Source organism: Columba livia, chromosome Z (assembly GCF_036013475.1).
Source record: "Columba livia isolate bColLiv1 breed racing homer chromosome Z, bColLiv1.pat.W.v2, whole genome shotgun sequence".
NCBI classification, from domain to species: Eukaryota; Metazoa; Chordata; class Aves; order Columbiformes; family Columbidae; genus Columba; species Columba livia.
The window spans coordinates 17115062-17141739 of record NC_088642.1 but is presented as its reverse complement, the minus strand read 5'-3'; the positions used below and the strand labels follow the sequence as shown (position 1 = coordinate 17141739).

Here is a 26678-nt window from a genome sequence, read left to right as displayed (position 1 = left end):
CTAGTCTGCTGAGATTAGATTAGGTAGGTGTTGCACCCTCAAACTTTACATAACTGAAATGAATACTAGTCTGGGATTCACTTATTTTGCAAAAATGCAGATTTCTAAGTTTCCAAGCTTTCTTAATTTTCACATTTGAAGAAAAAAGTTGGAAACCAAGAACACAAAATATATTAACCTGCAGAATGTTTCAGTTGTTGAAATTTTTGTACATTTTTCAGACACCTCATCTTGGATTCTGGCTTTGAGTGAGTGACCTGGCAAATGATGAAATTATAGCTTCCATGTATTGCAGTGAGAAGTGCATTTATTTCATACACAAGCTCATCATCAACTTTAAAAAGACAGCTAGCACTATGATTATTTTCACAAGGAAAGTACATTTATCCCCTTTTAATGTTCATATCTAAGAAAACTTCTTTATCCCCTCAAAAGTACTGCTGTGTATATCATTAGGTGCATACTCCATCTGAAGGAGTCAATTTTTCTCTTCAGGCTCAGGGTGATTACGTGGCTGAGCACTAACTACAATTACCGATGATGTGGGGTGAGCTGTGTGTGTAGCAGTCATCACTGAAGACTAGACATCCCTCCCTGCCACCCCTCCTCCCCTCCCTGTCCCCTGAGCTGTAGCTGTCAGTTTTCATGGTAGTGTGAAGCAGAGCATTAGCTGTGTTTCACAAACTCTGGCAGCTCCATCCCCGTGAGCAGAGTGAGCATCCCAGCCTTCTCCAGGGCAAAAGCTGGGTGAGCAGCATCAGTGAACTTATGCTGGATGGTGAACAGCACCAGTCCTCTCTCTGCATTGAAGAACAACAGTCTGTCGGTGCTGTAATCCAAGAGGATGCCAATCCTGGCCAGCTGTTCTGTCACACAGACATCGCCCATTACACCAGTGTGGAGAAATCTGTAAAGAAAGCTGTTGGAAAATGGAAACCAGAATAGAGTGAGCCTCCTCATGGTGATTTACCAGAAATAACCTAGGGCTCAATTCCTGCCTATTAACAGGTGGCCGCATACAGCAGCCTGTCATGTGGCAACAGCATTTTGCTCAGTACATTAGTGAAATGAAGGCGGCATCACTTGAAAGCCCTGTCTGGCATGCTAGCGAGCCCTTTCACTTGGCATCTTTGGACTCAGAATAAAATCAGACTTGCTGTAATCATATCTTTCTTAATACATGCCTTTGTGGGCTTTAAGCATGAGCTCTGTTTGGCAAAAACCTTTGCATCTATATGATTTCACACTTGTTTAGATCAAGACCACCTTTACACCATCAGCAGGGTTACAAAGCTCCAAGCAGCCTGGCGCTGGCCTGCTGAAGTCTACCCAGGCACCCTTCAGCCCAACCACAGTGGCAGGTGGGTGCTTGTCACTGTGAAGAAGAAGACATTCCCTATGGCGGCGTGACATCTCCTGCAGATGGAAATCAATTCTAAAAAGACTGCATTTATGGAAATAAATATGCTTGTTGGGATTTTGTGAAGCAGTTCAGGATCTGATCCTGGAATCACAAGGCAGTGGCAAGTTAGTTTTCTAAGTTTTATTCACTGGACAGGTAAACAGCAGTAAACTTGTCTGAGATTAGTTTTAGCTTTAAGGTGCTTTATAAGATCTTTTTTTAAATTAAGAAGAGGTCTAAAGCTCCTTTGTAGTTTTCTTATTATTCACATTTACAGAAACAAAACAGACAGATCCTTTCAGCTCAGGTGACTGTTGAAGCTGACCAGCTTTATGTATGTGAAGGACAAGTAACTAGACTGACTCAGCATTACCTGGTTTGTGTAGGACAGCACCGCATGCACCAGGAGGTATCACTCAGCCCCAGGACATTGCTCTGTGATATTGTCTCGTAGCAAATTCCAATCCTGTAGCTTCTGCAAGCAGAGACAATGATTTCCCAATAATGGCGTCCCCGAGCAGGCAGTAGTTCACCCAGGACTGAAGGAAACCTGTTTGTGTTGTGGAAGAGATGTACAGTAAACACGGTGTGGTGGTAGGCCAACCAGATTGTGGTATTTCTTACAGTCTTGTCATGCAGCAGCATCTGAAATTACTAATGGAATGCACTCTATTCTTCTAACTGCAGGGTTTTATCAAAGCTTCGAATGTTGTCACTGCCAGTCATTTCGTCTTTGCAATGAGGTGGACTCATCTTAAGGAGTGAAAACCATGCTACCTTATCCAAAATTACAGTAAGCAATATAAAGGTGGAAAAGGTAAATTTGGTGGAAAAAAAACAGGCCTCAAATTTAGAAGGTTGTTCAAACTAGAAAGTATTGCTGTTTTAAGTAGTCACAGTGACAAACATATTGTGTGCATTCAGCTATAACAGTAAAAAAAGGTGCTTAAACCAGTAACACCTCATTACCTTTTAAGAAACTTCGTAAGTATGGCGCATCTTATGCAAGTGAACCTGTGCTTGTGGTGGGACTGATATCAATATGTCAAAAAAAAATCATGTTTGCAATGGATGGAGCTAGCCTGGTACAACTGTTCTAAACATATCCAAGGAGCACTTCCTAGTTCTCCAAAGCCACAGATGCTTTGGAAAACATTACCAATAATGCCCTCAGTAGAGGAGCAAAGTATGGAAGATGGATTACTTGTAGCCACAATATATTAAAAAATAAGCCCACAAATCTGGCTGGTTTAGGACAGCAAAAAATTGCTTTGAGACTGAAGTGCTCTAAAAGATTAAGCAGTGAACATGGGCTGAGACAAACACAGCAGTCCCAGTAGGTCCCACTTTGACTTTCTGGTGGTTCCTTGGTGTGACGCTGAACTCTTCCCAGCACCTACATCAATGCAGCTGCTGGCTTTATTGAGATACTGCAGTGCTTGAAAAGGGGGTCAGTCACACAAAGTCCAGGGGTTGCAAGACTGAAAGATTCAGTTCTTCCACAAAATTAGTTAGCACCATGTGAAAACCACCTATAGGCAAAAATAAGCGTGAAGAGCCTTCCTGAACCCTGCAGGGCGGTCGTGCTCATCATGCTGCTACTCACTCAGTGAATTTGGCTTTCTCAGGAAGGTGGATCACGGTTGCATTGCAGGAGAGTTGCAAAGCGGGATGGGCTGTGTCGCTCAGCAGGCAAAATCGAGTTCCTGGTACAATTCATGACAAAGAAACACCAGTTCTCAGAGGCTGGTAGCTTTAACATGAGATGAATCATATACATCAAGCAACAATTACTGCTGTCTTAGCTGGACAGGTTTGGGTCTGCTGACAGGTAGGAGTGACAGAAAACTGGACGCAAATGCAAGGGGTCTTCCAAGCTGTGCCCAAGTGGGACAGCAGTAGCTAGGTGATAAAGAAGTCTTCAGTATTTAAGAAGGTTGAATAATTTTAAATCAATTGCTTTTTCAAAACAGCAAATTTGAAATTTTAGGCTGATTTGGAAGAACCATACATGATTTAACATAATTTATCTGGAAACCTTAATGCTTAAATCATCCATTGCATCTTAAATTTGGTCTGCATGCTTCCTTGTCCTTGAAACCCGAAGTCCATAAGGTTTTAATCGTGAGGAGACTTTTCAAGGTCATGGCATCTTTTATCAGAATGTGCTCTGCTAAACTCAAGCAAAATGAGATCCCCAAAGAATGTTTAATCATTTCATATCTCTGACAGAATTAAACTTTTTTGCTTCTGAGAACACATCAGTTTTACATAAATATACAAACTTCAAGTGAAGTAGTCCCTGTTTTCACTAATTTTTAACAGGTAAAATACGGTCCAATTTATCTCAATAACTTGCACCTTCCAATATCAGAAAGCTCAGGTATGATTTCCTGAGGAAACTGCCACCTTTGGCTGCTTTATCCCTCTATCCAATTATTTTGACATGAGAAAACTGTTATCTACCTTTAGTTGAGATGAGAGCTGCTTCACTTTGTTCACTTGTCCCAAAGGGGCTGACAGCCCTCAAGTAGAAGAAATAGTTCACATTGGGCTCCAGGGATACTTTCAGTTCAGGTCTCTTTATACCAGCAAAAGATCTGCAAATTTTGAAGATTTTTGGAGATGAAAAAATATGCAGATATCCAAACCAGGAAAGACTAATTAATGCAGACAACTAACCCACCTAACAGTATTGTTGACTACTAAAACAACAGGCACAAACCGGAAAACAACTCCAAACCGGAAAGGCAATCACTGTTTTCACAAACAACTGGATTTTATAGAAGCTTCATCATCTTACTTGAATGATCCTCCTCACCTCATCTGACAAATTTTCAGCCCTTTGTTCCTGTACCACCTTCCCACTCAGTGCAGTCGTTTGGTGTAATGCTCACTCTAGGTTCATTTTGCAGCATAAGTCATAACACAAGGTGCCAGGAGCACAGAATGAAATTCTCATCTGTCTCCTGTATAAAGTCTGATTTACAAAACGAACAAGCTTCTGAAGAAAACAAACAAGCAAAGCCACTTTTAATTAATTTAGTTGCATCAGAGAGAATGCACTTGTTGTTGGGCACATGACCCAGACCCAAAAGTACAGCTATCCTTATCTGAGACCACACAGAAACCATGCAGTTCTTGTTAGGAGCTCCTTTCTCACAAATTGTTCATCAACAAAGTCTTGGCTCTGTCTCCCTTGCCGTGCACTCTAAGAGGTTGATTTGGCAAGAACCAGCAGCAGGGCACTGCCTTTGCACACTGAGCTGCTTTGATTAAGTATCCCCTTTGTAGTGCCTCAAAAGCTCCAGCCCTCACTTCCTCAACTGCTGATGTCTTGACACACTGCCGGAAAGCAAGAGGCAGCACCCACTCAATCTGCTTCGCAGGTACTTTGAAGTGCCAGTGAAAGTACTCTGGGTGGCTAGAAAGATGCCAATTTTATTTTCAATGTTGTCAGGAGTACAAAAGATTGGCTTAACACATTCTCATACTCCGGATTCTGATTTTCCTCATTTTTGCCTCATATCATAATGAGGCAAAGCCAGATAGCATATACCCTCTGCATTGTGTGCCTGCAGGTGAGTACTGTTTACCTGTATGAAATAATTTCCTCCCAGAAATTCCTATAGGAATCTTCAAGGCAAGTATTTAAATTCAGAAACAGGAGATGTGCCTTTGGAGACGGTGCAAGGCACTCTCCCTTCCACCTCAGGTTTGAAAGTGGAGCCCAGGATGGTCTCCTTCCTGCAGGTAATGTCTCTGTGGGAAGCTAGATTAAACAATTTACCTTTTCCAGTACTAATTACTGACCCCAGAGGAGGTAAGGCAGCCAAATCAGCAGTCAGATCAGATCGCTGTTACTCATTTGTAGGGACTGTTTTTCCACATAGGTCCCACCAGAGAGCAGTACAATCTGAGGAATAATCAGTGGTTATCCACCAGGATTTTTCACATGCCTTCCTCTGCTTCATTTATCATGTAAAAGTAAAATCCCACAGCCCTACACACACCAAATTCCTCCTAATGCCACATAGAGCTCTGTGTCTAGGAGGATGCTGTCCTGGGGAAAGACTGTTACATCATCCTTATTAGTCTGTAACAGATATTTTGTACTGACAGCTGTCATTAAAAGTTATTTAAAGCATTGAGAAAAAGCACTGGGAGCTCCTGTGATCCATTTTTTCAATTTGAAAGAATTTCAGAGAGTTTGGGGTTCTCATGTGATTAGTGCAGGGCCTCACGCCTTTGGGGAATGTGTTACATTAGTGCTGGAGCTGATGCGGTAAACAGAAGCGGGTGGCCCAAACATGGTAGCAATCTCACAGTTTGCTTAGTCCCCATGACTAAACAAAGCCCCGACCACGAGAGTACTTCAACAAGGCACTGGGAGAAGGCAGGCTGGTTGGTTCTCCATCAGGAGAGAGGTGCAACCTGATGAGAACCTGAGAACTTTAAACTTGAAAGAAGAAAGAGACTCATCTGAGTACAGGGGGAAAGAGGAAAAAAAAAAAAAAAAAAAGAGCTGAAGAAAATTAGATGATGGGAACTAAGCAAGCAGGCAAATATAAAAGAAGCGGGACAAAGGAAAACTGGGATGGAAGTAGAGGCAGGGGAAAAGAAGTGGACACCTGAGCTTTGAAGGAATTTGTCCATGCTTCCCAGGTAAGTTTTATCCAATCTGGTCCTCAAAAATACCATCCCAACATTCTGGATGCGAATATAAGCACAGAGCATCAGGAAGAAGTTCTGAGCAAAGAGTTGCAAGTGAGATGAAGAGGGGACATACTAAGATATTCTTTGGAAGTTGTTGGTGGCAACATGTAGATTAACATGCCTTACACACAGTAAAGCCCTCTATATGGCTCCTTCTTCTGTCTTCTGGAAAATGCCACATAGGTCAGTATCCTTCCAAAGAAACGAGATCTTATTTTTCGTTATGTGCTATTTAACTGATGATGATTTAATAAACTACAAAATCATTTCTAAACCCAAGTAGACAGGTACATTCTGGTGTACTGAGTAGACCCGGAATATTCATATTCTAGAGTCTTGTTCTCAGAGCCCAGATATTCAAAGAAGACTTTGAGTCCAGCCAATTGCAGAACAGGGTCAAACATCAAAGTTCAGACTTGGGTCTCTTTCAAACCTTAAGTTTTCCAAATCAGATTTTTGTTGCACGTCTAAATCTGAGTGTGATAGCATACCTCGTTTCAGTTGGTCATAAAAGAAAGAGAAGCCCACCTACAACATTTTCAATGTCAGCTATTTTGTACTTTAAGTATACCTGCCCACTTTATAGATGATTAGAAATGTAATAATGCTGTTATCAAAGCATGAGGCATACTGGCCTTCAGCCTAAACATTATAATATTTGAACTGTCCCCATAATGTCTTGGTATCACGATACAAAATTCAGTGCATAGAAATTCAAGAAACATTTGAAGTTAAATACTTAAATATCTCCTCTTAATCCCTCTCTTTTTAAGAATGATTTCTAAGTCTCAGAATCCAGTCTCCGAATTTCAGGTACATGCTGTTCAAAGCAGAACAGAAATGAGTTACATGTATCTTCATCTTTAGATTGCCAAGAAATTTATAGTAACAGCTCTCTGTTAAATTCGTGAGTTTCACGGTTTTAGAGAAATATGATGCTGTGTTTTGGTGCATGTTTCTCCCAAAAGCATGCTCATTTATTTCAAGGAAACAACATCTAGAGGATATTTTTTAAATATTGCATGAACCCAGCAAATGATATGCCTTGCAGTGATTCAGAACACCCTCTATGCCATAATTGTCATTTCCACCCCCAAGATCCCACTGAAACAGCACCTCCAGACCTGTTCTGGTAACACTGATGAGGAGTCAGAGCTGAAAGAATGGAAGCCTCTCAAGATAAGTGTAAAAGCACACAGAAAGTATGCACCATGAGTGGGAAAAAAAGCTTTTGATGCTAATAACGAAGAACAAATAGCTCTGAGTTTGCTCCCACATGTGCTGCATGCTTCCTTTTCTCTACTCTGTCCCAGCTCTGGCTGTTTTTGGGTTAGATCACCGAAGCACCATCTGCAATGGTCCTCCTTGCTATCTGAGAGAGCAAGACAGCTCAGCCAGCAGGGAGGAAGATTCCCTATTTTCCACACCTTTTTTCCTGAGCTGACAGGACAGTCATGTGGAAAACGCGACAGGAGGGAAGCTTGCTCTTTTCCAGCATACGACCTGCTCTGTAAGTAGACAATATTTTGGTCAGCAGAAGTGCCCGTCTCGCATTGGCAGAGAGGATGACACTCAATCACTTCCACTTTTACGAACTCGCTGCATACTGTATTAATTTCTACCTCCCTGAGTCCTACAGATCGCTCATGATGTGATACACGGTTTCCATCTGAACAGCCCACACACCTAATCCCTGGACTACATTTCTTGCAGTTTTCCATCTTCCACCCACAGCTCCATTGACTTTTCAACTCAAGGAGGCTGAACGGTGAGAAAATAGCAGAGCTCTGGAAACTGAAAGAAACAATTCAAAGTCTCATAGAGATTCTGGAAAAAGAATCAGCCCAGAAGGAGCTTTTAAAACCACAGCAGCAGGCCAGGGAGTCATTGTTACAGAAGATGTGAAATGCTTTTATATGAAAACATGTTATATGGGGGGCAAGCTGGCAAGAAGGGTGAACCCAAAGGGGAAAACATAGATTTTTTTTTTTTATGGTATTTAGCAGGACACATTTAATGAGGACTTATTTTCAGATGTGCTTCAAATTCTCTCTCTGGGGAGCTAAGACTTATCCAAGACTGGTACACGAACCTCTCCTTGAAGACATTCAAAAGCCACCTCGGCAACTGGCTCTAGGTGGCCCTGCTTGAGCAGGGGTGTTGGACCAGGTGACCTCCAAAGTTCCCTTCCAACTTAAACCATCCTGTGATGGCTACATGGGGCCAATGCAGATCAGGGTCTCCATGCTTGTTTCCAGCTGTTTGATGGGGCATTTCTCCCTCACTGTTTCCTTGGCAGCATCCCTCGCCTTGGTAAACTCCCGGAATGACATCTGTAAATGCTGCCTCATGGGATGGGACCACGCTGCTATCTCCAGGACTTACGTAGGGTGTTCTTCTCCAAACTCTGCTTTCACACTATGCCCACAGCAGCAGCTGTATGAACTTCTTAGAGCTGCTGAGAAATGTGTTTTAGCTCCTACCCAGGGCCTGAGATATTGCTCCGCTACAGGGCAGCCACAAGCACAGGCTGTCTGTCAAATGGCTCTGCATTCAGCTGGTCCTCAAGATGACTGATGCTCAGGAAACCTGTGAAGGACAAACTCCAAGCTTTCAAGGAAAGCAGCCACAAGAAACTGCAGCATTTCCAGGCCCAAATGCTAAGTATGCATAAAGACACAGTTTTATTCCACCTGACATAGATACTTGATGGAGGAATTCAAAGCTCCCTACAGGTACTTCCAGAGGCAGCTTCTCAATGCATCAGCTACATAAGGAATTGATGTCTACTCCCAGCTTGCACCTTGGGTCTCTTGGATGGGAGCAGTATGCTCCATCTACCAGTGGGCTCTTTTTCCCTTGGCTTTATGCAAAAAATCAAATAGAAATCCTAAAAAAAAAAAAGTCTCCATCATTGAAATATCTTGTGCCATTAGAGAAGCTTTGCAGGTTAACCTTGGGGAGTTGCGTTTGGAAAAGGAAAGAGGGACAGTGATTTGAGGGAAAATAAGTGGTAAAATATGGTCTTTGACACTGTAAAAAGAGGTGAGAGCCCTTCTACAAATACAGAAATTTGAACTATAGCGATCTGAGAAAATGTATTATTTTGTCCTGTGGGAATTTTCACACTTGTCACAGTCAAAGGCCAGCTTCTGCCCACGGGGAGGCCAAAAAGTCAAATGTTACTCAGTATAATTATGAACATGTTAGATTTTGCATGAGGTCACTGAGAAATGGAATGGGTCAGTTCTGGCAGCTTTTTGCCACTGTTATCACCATGAAAGCAAACTGCTTGGTGTCATTGACACCTCGCTCAGAGATTACAGAAACCAGCACACTTTCTGTTTCAGTTTTGATAAAAAGAGGCAATTCCAGTTAACAGCAAAGAAACTCGAGGGTGTACACACAACACAGGTTTTGAGAGCAGCTACATTATCCCTGACCAGCAACTTTGGCAGGCTGACATGATGGCCTTATGAATATGTATGAAGCAGAGCAGGACATGGCTGCTCTCCAAGAGGTGGGAGAGCTGGGCAAGACCTCTCCTTGAATGCCTTAATGCAGCACACCGATACTGCACGAAAAAAAGGTCTCCCAGCCCCACAAAAGTTTTTCATTTCAATTTTTAGCCTACCTTTGTAAGGAGCAAGGCATGCACAGCTTCACTGTCGTACTCGTCTACTAGAAACCTGTGAGCCTTTAGTCCACTTAACTAATTTTGATGGCAGGGGGTGGAGCTCTTCCCTCTGCCACAACTCCTGAAGCCTATGTGAACTCGCCCCTGGCAGAAGACCCTGATCTGGCTCCCCTGGAGATGAAGAAGACAAACTCAGCTGAACTGAGGCTCTTCCACAGGGTCTTGTATGGCAAGTCACTCCTCCACCTCCCAAAGCTTCTCAGACCTTTGCAACTGTATTTTGCTGGAATATTTGTGTCATTGTTTTTAAAAACAAATAAACAAAAAACCCGAACCCCCAAGGAAATACAGCACACCACATAATAATCTCTGCATTTCAACGCAGTGCACAGTTTCAAGGCTCAGTGTTGCCCACATCCCTCCTCAGCCATGTCTTTATGCAGCACAGATTTAGCGTAGGGGAAACCAGAGAGGGTCTGGCTTAAGTAGACACTACCCCACATTTGAAAGCTGCTCTTTGGGTTGCTCTTTGACGCCCATGGTATGCCTTGCACAGACAGGCAGCACTGAGCTCAGCTGTGTTTTGGGATGGATCTGCTCACACATCCAGGCAGAACAAATGGGTCACCAGTATTACCGGGACACCCATATCACCCTCACCATGCCCCAAACCAGCTCCTATCTCATTCACCACAAAGCAGAGAGTCACTGGGCCAGGCTCCCCCATTCCACTCCATCGTGGAGCTCTGCTGGCCTTCTATGCTGCCCAGAACCACAGCAGCTGCAGGGCAGCAATTGCTTCCCTGGCCAGCACAGCCCTGCAGCTGCTGGCTGAATCCAGACAGTGACATGTCTCCAGGGTTTTGGACCCAAAGAAAGTGGTTGCTTGGTTAAGCAGAATAAAAAGGAAGTATTTTCATTTCTCAGATCATCTCATAGATTAGTGTCTGTCTTGTATGCAGAAACAGATTTCTTCCTTGCAAGGCTGAAGGCAGATTAACCTCTTGCATAATTCCCCACGGTCTGGACAACGCTCATTAGCGGTTGCCTAATCCAACTGAGCACTGACCTGAGACCCTCTCCTTCCAGCGAGTGCTGTCGGCAGTACTCCACGGTGAAGGACTCCGCCGATGATGAGCCAGCACACCAGCGGATGGTGGCCACGTCCCAACACACTGTGCAGTCCTCGGCCTTGATGGTGGGGACAGCAGGTGCTGGGAACACAGGGACATGTTAGCTGGACTGCAAGGAGGGTGCTGGTGGCTGGAGGGGGATGTTTGCTAGGGAAGAGTCACCTCCGCAAAAACCCATGGGACAGTTATCGCCCATCCATCCACCTTTTGCTTGCTTGTGTTTCAATAGCAGAGGGCTACATTATGGTGAAAAAACCCCATGCTGAGAAAGTCACTGTGAATATTTGTGCATTTGTGCACATCCTTAGAACATTCATGTAGATGTTCATGCCTTTCCTCATGCATATTTTCCTCATTTCTGCCAATCTTCAAGGAGCAGAGCACCAAGGCTGTACTGCCCACAGCTCTCCCTGCATCACCCCAATCCTGTCCTCAGCATTCCTTTAATCAACTGCATCAGAAACAATTGTGCTGCTGCAAAACTGACAGGGAGATGCTGATTTTCTGCTTAATTATGTCCTGTTTATTTTTGCAATGCTAAAATTTGGTCCTGTAATTTATCTTTTTTAGAGTCTCAGTTTAAGAACTACAGGCCCAACTGCAATAAAGAAAATGGAATGTAAAATAGTGTACTGAACACAAATAGTCAAAAGCTATTGTGTGAAATTGCACATCTGACATCGTAGGCTGAAAATGGATCAGTCATATTCACTTGCTCTTTCCCTTTCCAGGGAACTGCAATATAAAAGAACCTTACAACCTGTTCTTGAAAACCTTATAAACAGTCTTAATACCCATCCTTAAAAGTAAGGATATTAAAGAAAGGTCATGGAAAGTTATTTTGCTTTTAAAGACATCAAGTTTCAAATAAGATGCCGAGGACAAAAGTAGAAATTAGACAATTTTAGATGAGATAATCTTATAGAACTGCAACAAGCATTCCATATGCATTCTTTTTTATAAGAGAAATAATTTGCTATTAGAAGAAAGGAAAGAAAACTACCCACAAGTACATATTGGTTTCCCGGTTTAGTGAAAATCAGGAGGTTAGCTGTTTGGGTTAAGATGTACTTGATGTTTTCTACAGGAACAGCTAATCTAGGTATTCAGCAGAATAATGAATCTGTGGGATAGATCCTCATCTGGTAACACATCTGTGTAGCTGCCTTAGCAATAATCCCTTAATTCTCTTCTGACATATTTGACTATTGTCTGTTTTTATATGCATCTGTTCCTAAAGAATGAAAATTTAATAGCCAAATCCCCTAATACCTGCTCTCAGCAACAGGCACACATACTCACATTTATGTTTGTGTAAACAGCAGGTCACAAGACATCAAGACTTTTTTTATTTTATTTGAAATTTTCTGTTTAAAGAGTAGATGGTGTGTGCATACCGGAAAAAAATGTCACTGTGTTTCTGAGGTTTTTTAACAAATTATCTGCAGTTAGAGTATATGTCTGATTTCTTTGTAATATTCCAGCACTCATAAAAGTGACCTTACAAGAGGCAAAGAGCCAAAATGGGTAAAAATGTATTCTGTCCCTCAGATACAGGGTGAGGATCACGCAGGTTTTGAACAACAGAAAAAGGTGCATTCTTTCTCACGTCTTTAGGATTGCGAAGAGTGTTCATCTGTAGATCAGTCTGAGACGGACAGGGAGGAGGTGAGGTAGAGGGATACTTGCTGCCTTCAGCATAATCCCCTCACAGAAAACACTGCTTGGAAACAGTGTGTTTGCCAGGGTAGGGAAGGACGAGCTGTGAGTTTGGGAGATGGAGGAGCAGGAGACAGGAGGTGCTGAGGGGATGGGATGCCACAGCAGCACCCACCTGCATTCCTCACACCCCCCCAGGCCCACTGCCACCTCCATGGGAACTATTTCAACAGAGAAACCTTGTGGGGACTCCCAGCATCTGGAAGAGGCAAAGATTTGATCCACTCTTTATGTCTATGTTCCCATAAACTGCATGTACCAGCAAATCATTTTCTTGCAGGTGCCAAATTGTAATCTAGATCACTAAAAATAAACTCTAAATTCTTTCTTCTGTGTTCATTGGGCTATTTGAACAAGCAAAGTATTCTAGCTCTATATCAAAGTCACAAGGCTCACACTGAAGAACTCATTTCCATTACGGGTGTCCATTTTTCCACCTTGGATGTTAAGGGGATGCAGCAGCTGTGCATCAGCCAGTGCTCAGCAGTGTCCCTGCAAGTCTACTCCAGAGGAGCCTAAGAGAAGGTGTTTAATGAGCCCTTATTTCATCTAGTTTATTTTTTCCTGAAAGAAACAGGCCAAAGGAAGGCATCAAAGACTCAAGGATATGCACTTCTTCAGAAGGCTTTGGTTTTGGGAAAAAGAAAGGTGAGCCTGATGACAGAAGGCAGAGTTCTTAAAAAGAACAGCTCAGGATAGGTGAGAACTCCTTTTAAAATTATGATTTATCAGCTAGTAATAACTCATTATTATTTGACCATTTCACAGGAATTCTGCACCATGCTCACAATCACATTGTTGAGGCCATAAAGTTTTAATTTCTGCTTTGAATTCCCTGGAAAATAATATTTGCTAAAAATATGATCAGGATATTTAATATCAAAAATTATCAACAAATTTGAATTCTAGCGGATTAAGCAAAAGGCCTGAAGCTGTGGTTGCTGCCTAGTGTGTCCAGCAACACAGTCACTGTTGTACAGAGTTATTTCATTACAAAATCATTAAATATCCTTGTCTGTATTTCGTGACTACAAGAACAGAATTATTGTTTTTATTCTGTAGCACTAAAAAAATGGTCTAGCAAGAGGGCCTTAGACACAAGATGCTTCATCTTGCTCATAATTCAAGAAGCAATAGTTTTGTCAATACAAATTATTAAAGAAATTAAAGCTTAGAAAAATCAAGCAGCCAAACGAAGCTCATGAACAACAGTCGTCCAATTACTCATCTTAATTTACAGCACTTAAACAGCAGCAAAGCCTCTCAGCCACACCCGCTATTTGTGTCCCACTGAGCTAGGCACAGCATGTAACCTCGGTAACACAAGCCTTCCCTTCAAAAGTTAATAGTTTACATTAATGCAATGTAGATGTATTTGGGAGGATGGCAGAGAGGCAAAAAATGCAGCTGTTGCCTCCATTATCCATAGAAGAAGCGGCAGCAGCAGGGAGAAGCCGGGTCCCTTTCCCAGAGCTTCCCTGGAGCACTGCAGCACACACAAAAGAAAAATCCATCATGTGCTGCCCCATTGCTCTAGTCACAAGGCCCGAGCCTGGAAACATCTTCAGATCTGAATGCCTTCAAGTTTCCTCCCAGGAGCAATTATGCTGCTATCTTTTGGCAAAAAGGGAAATGACCTGTTATCTGCCAGCTGGGCTAAATGAAGCAGTTTCTTCTGTTTCAGCAACACTGTGGGCTAGAATTGGTCCAAGGACTCCAAGCTTATAATAACCAAACACACAAATAATAATCAAACATCAAATTATGTACATACCTGTTTTAAAAATGGCTTTTTCACTGGGTAAGCTACAGCCTGTGCCATTCACAGCCATGACCCACACACTGTAGCAGCGATCTGGTTCCAGGTCCTCCAAAATGCAGTGGCTCTCCTTCACCGTCACTCTATACTCTTCCACCAAAGCTGGGAGGAACATATGCAAGCACAGGGCATCACACTCACATGTTGCACTGGCAGGGCCTACAACTGCGCCTCTCAACTGGACATGTGAAAAACAGCCAATTGCAAAAATCCAGAAAGCTTTATTACCCAAGATTTCCATAGTTTACTCTGGCTCAGTTTTGACAGAATGTGACCTTGAGTTAAGTGCTCTCAGACCTTGTTGATGGCAAGGGGAGATTATGGAGGTCAGTCTTACTACAGACTAGACTATAAATTTGGGACATACAATCAGCAGTTATCAACCCTGGTTTCACCAGTCTATAACATAACAATTTACCCTTATGGATTTTATAGCCCTTAGCTATAAAACAGGCATTATAAAAAGCCCTTAGCATCCTTTAGTGTGTGCACATTTACCTACACACATGCACACATGGATTTGTGCAGAGTCCGGTTGCTTAAAGTGACTTGACTTTATGATTAGTTTGAGCTTTTTAATGAATAAGCATGTCAATCCTCTTTTCTCAGTTTCATGTTTAACATCTGAAAGATCTTAATGTCATTTTGAAAAATATTTTTTCTACATGTGGAAAAACTGTGGAAATATTATCTTTTCCTGTGATTTTTTTCATTAGGACACATTTCCAAAATATACATGGGACCCTAAAAACCTAATGAAGCCCATCCCCTTGGGAGCTCTACCTGCAGTCCCCATGAGGACTCACAGGGCAGTATGGACACATTCTCTATGAAGTGAGGCCACTTCATAAAATGGCACCTCAACAGGGATGTTGCTGCTTCTCTGCAAACAATAACCCTGCACTTCACAGACCAGGATATTTATCTTATAGTTTGGAAAATGAAGGGGAAGAGAAGGAACAGCATCTGCCTCATGTTCTCCTCCACCATTACCCATCCTTAGTCTTACGCATGATGCCTTCACAGCCTCTCTCCTTTCTGCATCCCAGGCCCTCTCCACAGCTTGGCCTACCCTCTGCTGATCTCAGATCGGAGCAGAAAGGACTCCTGCCATCGTGAAGACAAGACATTACCCACCCCCTGCATCTTTGCCGGCTTGCAGCTCCTCCATACAGTAGACCTGGAAGCAGTCAATGGCGTCCCCATCATTCACAATCCAGTAGATGGCAATGGAGGTGCTGGTGGCCGAGTTTGGTTCCTGAGGTACAACAGCTGGTGTCTGTGGGACTAAGAGGAAAGTCTCTTGTTGTTATTTACACTCGTACATTTTCAGCAAAATTACCTACAGGTTCACAAGGCAACCTGTGTTTTACTGAGGTTGGTTATTTCCACAAAACAAGTACAGCAAGTATACAACATATGGAATACTGGTGCAGTTTTAGAGCACCAGGTCCTCCTAAACAAGGAACAGAAAAAAAGTAATTATTCAGCTTTGGAATGTATCCATTTTCCTCACAGTCTGGACAAAATAAAATCCAGTCCTAGTACCAGCACTACCCGAACCCAGCACAAAGTGTGTGCCTGCACACTGCCCAGCTCTTTAGGTCCTTCCCCATAGGGCAGGACCATCATGCAAATGAGTCATGGGACAGCTGCTCATTTCTGACCTCCAGCAGGGAGTGTCCCAGGGCAGTGGCAATCCTGGACACACAGAGCTGTCATACAGCTCCAGTGATCCCTCTCCTTTCCCCAAGAGCCTGCTCCCTTCAGTCACAGGGGGTGCTGTCCAGCTCTGTGCTTCACTTCGAGGTACATTTGCTGATGAAACCCCAAGAGACTCCTGCTAAGTTCAGGCCACCTCCTCAGAAAGGCCAGAAGACCCTGGAGGCTAATGCATGCTCCTTTGGGTGACCACCATCTCCATTACCTGACCTGACCTTGCCTTGCAGCACAGGCACCAGAGAAGAGGACACCCTGTGAAGAAGACACCATTGAAAGCAGAGACTGAAAGCACTTGTTTGTAGCAAGCAGCATAGGGTAGCTCGCTGGTGACAAGAGGGAGCTTGCAGAAGAAGTAAGGCTCCTCCGGAGACAGATGTATGTAGCTGATCACAGAAAGGCAAGCAGGGGAAAGGACCTGCCACACCAGGCAGTGATTCATACGGCGTGTCAAATCCACTGACATTGACAGCAGCAGGGATGTGCTTTAGGCAAAAGAAGGCTCTAACAGCACTGGGGAGCAGGAGGTTCCCTGCAGCCTTGGGTCTGTCCGTGCCCAGACGCGGACTCCTGCTGTAGGTGCACAGCTCGGTGCTCCTGCCTGGCATGGTCACCTTCTCCACAGACCCAGCAGACAGAGAATTATTGGTGCGCAGGTGAACCCAAGCTCTGCCAAAGCACCTGCACACTGTGGGACAACTAGGAGTATCTGTCACAAAGAGTGTTTCAAAGACATCCAAGGCTTCCCAAATTTCATCCAAACTTTGTCTCCTGATTGGCACAGACCCATCCCTGATGAAGCATTGTTCCCCTCTATGATTATGGCTTAAAAGAGAGGGAGGGGAAAGAAAGAAGCAAAAAGCCCCAAAAGATGTTCATTGTTAAAATGATTGCAGGGAATGAAAATACATGGTTCTATTTCTTCACCCAGTAAATTTCCATATTGCATGAATTCTCTCAGAATCTCAGCAGAAAGTTTTTGCTTTTTTCAGTTATCTTCACAGTAATGATGATGATCCCCTGTGTCATGAACAAGGCAAATGCAGATGTTGGCTGTTTCCTTATGATTTATACAGAGAGCTACCAGTATGGTAGGATTACATCTGCTTCCCATTGAAAAATATTATCCTTCTCATTGCTAAAAACAATCAGCATTTTGGTTTTTTGACTGCATCCAGAGCTCGTCAATTTAAGAACTGATAATCTTTAAGAAAATACTTCCTTTCAGTGGACTCAGTGGGGAAATCAGCTTTTTTTTCTTTTCCTTTTCCTGTGAAGTTGCCTAGAAACTGCTATTTATGGTCACAGAAACCCCACAACTGCAAGATTTATTATTACACAAAATCTGAAGGGAAGACAGATTAATGAATGAAACTTCTGGGGGAAAAAAAAAATACAGATCAAAATTCATTTCAGTAACGTTGAGAAACATTTGATCTCTAATTTCCTTTTCCATAATATGAAACAAACTTTTGAAAGGAAGTAATTTCAAAGCAAGAAGTTGAACTATTCTCTTCAAAACCAGAACATTTTTGTGTTATCAAAGTGCTGGTTCTTTTCCGAACGAATTTTAGTCAAAGGAATGAGGTATTTGCTCTGCAAGTTTGACTAAATCATATTTTTTTAACACAAAAGTGAGACATTTTCTCATCAGTTCAGTTTTCAATGAAGTGCTGTGGTGTAAGGAAGTTTTTCCTTAATGCTACTTGTATCTCCATAGACCCCAGGAGAAAAAAAAAATAATAATCTCAAATGCTTTATGAATATTTACCTTTTCCAATGTAATGAGAATTTAGATTTCCTTGGCTTTGTGGACTTGAAGAAGAAGAGCAGTTACATTCCTCTCCAACTCTAATGGAAGATTTTTAGAATCAGAAAAGGTCCTCACCTTCTGATATAAAAGGGAAGGGCTAATGGCAAACTTCGGAAAGAATATTTCAATTTTTAAATTATTCCTACTCCTCTTGTAGAAAAGTCCGTGTTCCAATAGGCTCAATGGGATGCTGCAAGAGTTCTTCATGCTTATGCATCTGTTAATGGGGATGCCTTCATGAAAGGAGGAAGCATTTGTGGGAAAAAGGCTTTTCATTAGTAGGTATGGAAAATTTGGAAAAGGAGGGCATTTTGAAGGAATTATGTTTCTGAAGTGGTGGAAGTAAAGTTTTATGAAGCTGTTCAGTAAAAAATTACACTTTCTGAAGGAAAAATATGTGTATTGGAGAAACATGGCAAATTCACATGTATTTAATCAAATGGCTTCAGTCAAAAAAAAATCTGAGAGTATCTGACATTTGCCTCCAGTGTGTGATGAATGATGTACTCAAGGCATTCAACTCCAAATAAAGTTCCATGTAGTCATTTACCGCTGTTTTCCTTTAGGAAGGGTGTAATCTTGAAACAAAAGAAATATGCATTTTTGTCTTCTGCTCACCAAAGTAAAAATCACAATAGCAATTGAAATACTTGGTAATGGAAGCGAAGAACAAAACGAGGTATTTTAGAAAGAGAAAGAGAAGAAAATATAAAGGATGAGGAGATTTGAAGGTCGCTTTCTAGTGGACAGTCATTTATTTCCAGTTTGTCAAAGCAAACTGGTCTGACACCATTTGGTGTTCAGCAAACACAGTAGCTAATGCAAATAAAACTGAAAAGCTGATCTCAGTAGTTTAGGGAAAAACACATTGGAGTGACTTGTGGGAAAAGGTAATACAGTGTGACAAAACAGGTCTGTCCTCCTGGATGACTTTGCAGTAGGTAGCAGACCAGGAGGAAAGAACCGTTTCACCCATGGGAGTACAGCAGGAAATTTAGGAGCTAAACTAAAACACACAGCACATTTTCACCAGTAAGTTAATGCTGATTGAAAGTGAGTTACAAAAAAAGGTCTTTTTATCTGACTTCCTAAAAAGATGACACTGGGATAACACTGCATGCACAAGTGCCTGTCCAGCTTCACCTGAGAAAATTTGAAGGCTGCAGGCAAATTCATACAAATCTCATAAGAAAGTTAAGGTCTCTGAGATATTTTGTTCCTGTAGGTCTAATAAAATACATGGTGTAGAGGAGAGAGATGATCTCCCTATAGTGACACTGATGAGTGCACTTAACTCTTATTAGACACCGGAGAGTCTGCATAGGATGGCACTTCTCTGATGTCTCATTAGTCATGTGAAAATCCAGCCAGGAAGAAAAGTACCTTAGGGAAATCAATGTTCTAGTTCCAGTGCTCAGGGACCAAACACAGGAGAAAGAGGCTTTGCTTGTGAAATCAGAGGGTGACTACGTCAGCAGTGGTGTGTGTCTGGTGGTGAATGGGAGGTCACACTGAGATGCAAGATCCCCAAAAAAGCCTTATCTTGAGAAAGAAACACTGAAGTGAAACCCTTTTTGAGGAAAATGAATCCACAAATTCGTACTGACAAACTCTTCGTTAACAGCTCTCCAGATCCAGAAAAATTCTATAGGTCTATGTCCAGCCCACACAGGCAGGCTTTTTACAGGACATGAAATATCACATACAGATGAATAAACCCCTTCATCATGTGCAATTTTCACTACTGCCCTCCAAGCAGAGGCTGTTTCCAGCTATGGTTAACCACTCTGCCTTCACATCACATGTGAGTTTCAGGTGCCTCCATCCACTAAGCACAAGCCCAGGGACCTCGGCCATCAGCCCCTTGCTCTCCTCCCCGCACCAGTGATGTTGGAGCTGCCGCCCTCAGAGGAAGGGAGCTCAGGAGACCCTTCGATTGTCTCTTCTGTCCTTGCCTGCAAGTGAACAGCAACTTCTTTAGACCTTGGAGATTTACAGATAGGCCTTCTGCTCATCTGAGGTTCAGATATCTGAAATGATGCATGAAACCCCAACTTTAGCACTTCTCCCTCTGTTGCTCATCTTAGCATCCTACTATAAGCCAAACACTTGTGCACAATTAGACTTCATTTTATAGTCAGCTCTGATTGCTAATTACATGGTTTGCAAATTCATCCTTCTCAAATAGATTCTGTTTTTAGCTTTCTAAAATTTCCAAAGCATTGCCAAAACGTTAGCTTTTGTAAAGATGATATTCAGAGATTCTTACCAGCCACATGTTTTAAGGCGTGTTGGTTGCCTTGCCCTGGACTGTCCGCATAGTGCTCAAAGAGTGAGAAACCTCTGGGCACCTTTTCTAAAGAGAGGGCAGTATCCATTGCAGAAAGTAACCTATTGGAAGAAAACATATGGCTGTCTGTACAAATCCCTTGTGGCATCACATAGTTTTCTGAAGGCCAGAAGCAAAGACCATGTGACATATGCTACTCTAAATATTTCTCTGAACCTGAGGACAACACACAAGGAGAAGCTGTTTCCTTGATTTTGAACATTCATGGCACACTGTCATTTTGGATCAGGAACACAGTGAGAGTGCACATGGTGTGTACACACTTGACCCATGAGAATGTGAGGATCTGAAGTTCACAGCAAGACTCCCAAGAGCACATGGGTTTGGACTCACTGACACAGTGTCTTTAAAGGTTACAAACCTTAGAGCTGAACTGGAGCAGCTGACTCCAGAGACATCATGTAAAGCAGCTGCTTGTGGCAAGCAAAAAACACAGGAGTAGGAAGATAGATTCCACTTAATTAGCTCATATTTGCTGAGTTCATTAAAGGAAAAAACCCAGCAGATTTTTAATTCTGAGGCAGAAGCAGCTTCAAGGAAATGAATTTTTTTTTTTCAAGGCAACTGAATTTTAACTTTCTCCCCTTCTTCTTTTTTTCAGTCACTGAAGTAGTTAATTATGCATGACCTTAACGAAAAACAACAAATATAAAATACACTTTCTTGAGAAAAACATGCATTGTTAGAATATGAAGAGTTGTTCTTAACTATTTTTAGTAAGTCAGGTATTAACAAAGTAAATGAATAACCAAACCCATGCACAATAATAAACTTCGAGGTTAGTGTGTAAGTAAACAAATAAAGACCAAGTTTACAGAAAGCCTTGGAAATTTTTTTTGTCCCATTATACCCACCCTACTCATAGGCGATCAACAATATGCAAATATGTAGCCAGACTCTCACATTTTGATTTACAACAGGTGACTCCATATTCATTGTCCTAATTCTGCAGATTAATAGGAACCGTGAAGGGGCGTGTGGCACAGTCTCTTCAGACTGCTGTCCTGGGGTTGTAATTTGACTGTGAACTGGAACACTCATATCATTCTTATATGCCAGACCCTGTCAGCAGACATATCACTCTGGTGGCTGAGACAGCCCTGACAGGGTATATTTGCTGTCCACTGCACAATGCCCAGGCCCTTTGGGCAGTGTCAGCAGCAGTGGTGTGGGCAGAGTAGGTTTGGGGGCTTGCATAAGGGGACCCTGCAGCCAGTCCATCCAAGCATTTGTAGTTCCTCCTGGAAAAATTATAGTGGCAATATGGGCTTATAATCAAACACTTCCCTTGTGAAGGATGGGTCCCACCAAAATGACTTCCTCGAGGAAATCACACATGGCAGCGAACTGTTTGGAATTGCATGTGTTTATTAGTTCATACAGGCAGGGAAGGATGCAGCTGTAATGAGGCACCAGACCTCTGACACATCCTGAGTCAGCCAGTGATAATGAACAGACATAGGGCAACATCAGCCCATAGTCTCCTGGTAAGCTTTCGAAAGCTATATAAGCTCTTTTTAATTAAAAAAAAAAAAAAAAAAAAAAAAAAATAATAATTATTTCTGAATTTGGGTTCAGAATTGTATTTCAACAATCCAAGCCATGTGAGTGACACTTTGCATTACAACCTTTCAGAGACCAGGTAATACAGAACCAAACTAGTGAAAAAAGAATGTACCAGTGACATCTAAAAGACTTCAGCATTCTCAAAATGTTTTTAGTGTATGTGTGTATAACAATAACTGCAAGGAACATCTGTTTAAAAATGTCTGTGTAGAGATTTAAAAATGACCTGACATTTTAAAATGCTACTTGTTTAACTGATGTACTACAGAACACATGCAAAACACTTCAAAACCAGTTGCAGCAACAAGCATAAAACCTCTTCTCTTAATTTCGTTATTTGCAAGGTTTATAAAAGTAGGCACAAATATTACCAGTGTGTTTTCAAAGCTTGCAAATACTAAACGAAGCATCCAGCATGCTAGGCCTAGTACTCACTACGGTGCACTTAATCCATACTTCATATACCTTTTATTCAATTCTTTAGATGACTAGAGGAGGAAAAAAAGAAATGTATTAACAGTTTTCAAAACCCTGAAAAGGTTGAAGACCCACTCCTTAAACAGCCTTGTGACTCTCCACAGACATAAAATACACACAGCTTTATTGAGTTGGTGTTGTCTGGGATGCTGTTCATTCACATCAGCAGAGAATTTGGTTCCTTAAGAATATTCCATTTCAAAGCTCTGGCTCAGCAGGCTATTAGAGTCTAAATCTGGTCTTAAGCTCCTGAGGGGTCAGTATTCAATATTCAGGTTTAAAGACTGAAGCACAGTCAAATACTTTTTAAAATCAAGGCTTTTACAGAAAGAAATCACCTGCACATGAAGAATACTTAAATCTAAGTTCTGGCTGAAATCTCCTTCATAACTTCCTATTCCTAGAAGCTGGGTAAGATTTTTACTCATAGAGTGAGAGTTTCTCCCATGCTCCACAAAACTTCAGCCAAGATTATCTGGCTGGTGGACAGAAAAGTTCTTGTCCTCTATCAGTAACATAAAGGGGCAGGGAGTCTTATAACTTTCCCATGCCACAAAAGAATTTCAGATTACAAAGTTGTCCTTTTGCCAAAGCACTGATCCAGTACCTCACAAGTTCAGGAAAATAAGATGTATATTTCATTCATCCCCAAATAGTCAATCTACCACACTTGGTTACAGGATACTAAGATACTGTGCAGCTTGGAGCAGGGGAGAAAGCCAAATATTGCTCCATCATTTCTATAACTGCTGGTATATGGCCTGGGGGTTTGTATTGGGAAAGCTGCTGTATTTTGCATGAATGACCAGTCTTTAGACAGTAATTTGAGCTTTTCATTTCTTTCATCCCAGGGTAGTTTCTCTGCACCTTCCAGGCTAAGTGCTAATTCCATAACGGGAGAGGATTATTGTTCCAGAAACCCCATCCCCTTCAAGACTGCTGATCCACTTCTACAGAGGAGAAAGTGACACAGCTCACTTATGGACAAGTCTCACAGCACAAGAACAGTCTTGGAGGACCCAGTCCATTAATGATTACCATGCAAAATCCTCAGAAACCAGTTTATAACTGAGGACTGTATGAGCTAGGTAGCTCTGGTCATGCAGATTGACAAGGGCTATTTTTTACATGCAAAAGGACCATTACAGACATGCACCTCCCATGCACATTCATAAACCTAGCCCATTGTGGTTTAACCCCAGCTGGCAACTAAGCAGTATGCAGCTGCTCACTAGCTCTCAGCAGCAAACATTTATCATAGGCTCAGTAATCAGAGTGCACAATTACTGTCTGTGTCCGCTTATTTAAAAAAAAAATTTGGATAATTTTCAGCTACAACTTCTTGGTTCACCTTTATTTTTCACACAGTAAAGTACCTTTTATTCTAATATTCCTTACTCCTCAGTGGATAATTCTAGATAAATTATCAAACCACTTCTTACACTTCTCTTCGCAAAAGAGAACCATTTTAACGGTATAAGGCACGTTGTTATCCTATGCATCAACTTTGCCATTTTCTCTGAGCATGACAAAAGCAAGGGATCTAGCAGTTTCAGAGTGGAATAGCTGAGCTTGCAATATACAGCTACCTTAAAACCAAAACAAAATACAAAAAAAAGGAGGAAGGTAAATAACTCAAAATAACTCATTCTCAGCCTAGGTACTGTATAAATTATTTCCTAACTAGTATAAACGCTACAGAAGGAAAACTGTTTTTACTTACGTTTAGGAAAACAAATCCATCGAGTTCTTCCATTTCTTTTAGTGTTGTCTCCAAAGTTTCCTTTGCTGAATCAACAGTTTGCTGGAAGTTAACCATCTGCTCATATAGGTACTCCATTTTCATCTTCTTCAGCTCCTCAAAGTTCTCCGATTTCTCATCATATTGTGCTACCATTTTCTTAAGCATCTCTTCATTCTGCTTTTCCAATAACTCTGCATTTTTCTTACAGTTTTCCTGAAAAATGAAAACCGATGTATATTGATCAGCAGAATAAAATTATGACATTTAATGAATACACAGAAATTCTCAACCACCATACATGAGCTATCCACCAAACTCCTTCTGGCATCCTGACAATAACACGACTTTATTTCTGTAAGTAAGCTCATCTGAAAGAAGTAATGCTAGCAAAATATATTAAAAACGATGCCATTTTTTTGTAATTGTTGGTGTTTAAAATTAAACTTCTACATTTAAGTATTGAGACAGGAAGTCTGTCTACAAAGTAGCTAAAAATCCATACTTTTAACTGAAATTAACTTTTAACTGAAATTAATACTCAAAGCTTAAGAACTTGGGCATCAAGAACCTAAGACATTGGGCAACTCGTTTAGATGCCTCACACAGGATTCTAAATAAAGACACAAAGTGCAAGCTTTTATAAACATAAACACAAGGCAACTTTTTCCTTCAGTGCTTGCCAGTCACATATTCCAATTCACAACAGCGTGCAAAAAAAAGAATCTTCTTCTTCCCCTGAAGTTAACACCTTCCAGTGGGATAGGTCATTTTGGGGACTAGAGAAACAGTCCATTTTAGTGGAAACAATGATGCTCCAAAAGAAGACAAGTATATATTAGAAGTATTTTTGTAGAGGGAAAGAAAGCTAGTGTGGTAAGACATTGGACTTACCTCAACAGATTTAAATAGTGATTCAATATCACTCACAAATTCTTCAGTCTTCATTGACTTTTCTTCCACTGCTATCAGCAATTCATTTAACTGATCCTGAAATTTAAAAAGTTTCAGTAACACAGACATGTTATTTTATAAAGCTTCTACACACAACTTACTTTAGGTGAATATTTTTGTTTTGCCATGAGCCACCATTGGAACAATTGCTATATTAAGCTCAAGTATCATGCTGGCTACACAGACACAAACCGAAATAGCAACTGGAACAGCCACAAAACCGTTTCCAAACCAAAAAAAGTTAGCTCCATTCCGCAAGGTGCTGAGTGTCTACACAAATTGTTGAACATGAAGGATTCCAGTGCAGCTTTGCTAGAGACTGAGGGTACTCAGAGCCTCATGAGGGTCCTTGAGAGATCACAGGAACAAGCCCATAAAAAGGAAGACAATAAAGGTAATTATGAGGCTAATATATTATGCAGTGTCATTATTTTTAATTAGAATTTTAAAGGTATTTCCTATAAACCAGAATCCATCAAAATCTCTGGTTGATTTAGTTGTGGAAACAAAAGCAGTCCAAGGGACAACAGGCATCAGACATGCCTCAGAACTTTTTCCTTGTCGTTCTTGACCTTTCATGAAAGCAAGCTGGCCATGTGCTCAGGTCCAATTTGTATTTTATTAAAAAAATAATAGTTCTTATTAGCTGGCATAAATCTAAACTGATTGTTATGTTGCTTTGATAACAGCCTCCCATTATGACAAACTTCTACAGCTAAATCTGCAAAAACTATCATACAACTTTCTATTAATTATAAATGCCATGTTGGACTGTATCATTTGAAAGCTCATTTTATAAATATTTAGGGCCAATCACCAAGATTCGGGGTCAAACTTCTGTTTGTCAAGATAACCTATAAAATCTGACAGATGCCATTCATAACTCATCTCATTTACTGGAAAAGTATGTTCCTAGAGTTAAAATTCAGGCGACAATCATTTTGCTAACGTAATGTTTTCTCAGTAAATACACAGAAGTAACAAGAAACATACAAATGCCATCTCAGAGTAACCTGAGCCCTGAATGCTACAAGTCATGTGAAGCCAAGCCTGTGCTGTGGCCAGATTTAATATTGGCTTCATGTCCATGCTCCACAGCCAGGCACTGATATCATGGGATGTTTATTTGCAGCTTAATGTGACTTGCTGCAACGCAGGTACATTTGAGGGATGACTGTGGTCTGTGACTTTATTACTGTCTTACTGGTGGCTAATTATCACCTCTAAGTCAAGCTGAATGGCCATTTATAAAAAGCAACTACACTGTCATAAATCTGCACATCAGGGAGATAGTTTGTAAATGCTGATATCTGAAACAGCCACATGGGCTTCTCCTACTTTTAATTTCTCTTGCTTGCATATGAGTTAACATAAAGACAACGAAAATACCATCGAAACAACCCTTTCTGGAATTTTAATGAAGTTACACAAAATCTGTATTACTATCAACCAAACATAGGCCAGGAAAGAGATCTCACCTTTCAGATACTAGTTTGAGATTAAATAGCTGAATCAAGAAAGGAACATCTGTATCCTTGTACCTGAACAAAATCTGATTTGGGAAAAGTGAGACATCTCATGCATACTGTTTTCACAAGAAGAACTGCAACTTAATGGAGAATAGCTTCCACA

General features: G+C 41.4%; 1 protein-coding gene across 2 annotated transcripts in view; it reads right to left on the bottom strand.

Moving 5' to 3' along the window:
- Positions 1–526: 526 nt before the first annotated feature.
- Positions 527–26678, bottom strand: part of CMYA5 (cardiomyopathy associated 5) — a 47105-nt gene continuing 20953 nt past the window's right edge. The window contains exons 3-13 of one of the 2 annotated variants that reach the window (XM_005505948.3): positions 24987–25082; positions 24075–24308; positions 22340–22362; positions 20228–20349; positions 15564–15713; positions 14382–14528; positions 10825–10969; positions 3869–4002; positions 3009–3108; positions 1776–1952; positions 527–919 (exon numbers count right to left, since the gene is read on the bottom strand). In XM_005505948.3, the coding sequence (XP_005506005.2) occupies positions 667–919; positions 1776–1952; positions 3009–3108; positions 3869–4002; positions 10825–10969; positions 14382–14528; positions 15564–15713; positions 20228–20349; positions 22340–22362; positions 24075–24308; positions 24987–25082 (1581 nt within the window). In that variant the 3' untranslated portion in view covers positions 527–666. Of the gene's footprint in view, positions 920–1775; positions 1953–3008; positions 3109–3868; positions 4003–10824; positions 10970–14381; positions 14529–15563; positions 15714–20227; positions 20350–22339; positions 22363–24074; positions 24309–24986; positions 25083–26678 lie in introns of those variants that run through there. The other variant, XR_010469243.1, reaches the window with a different exon arrangement.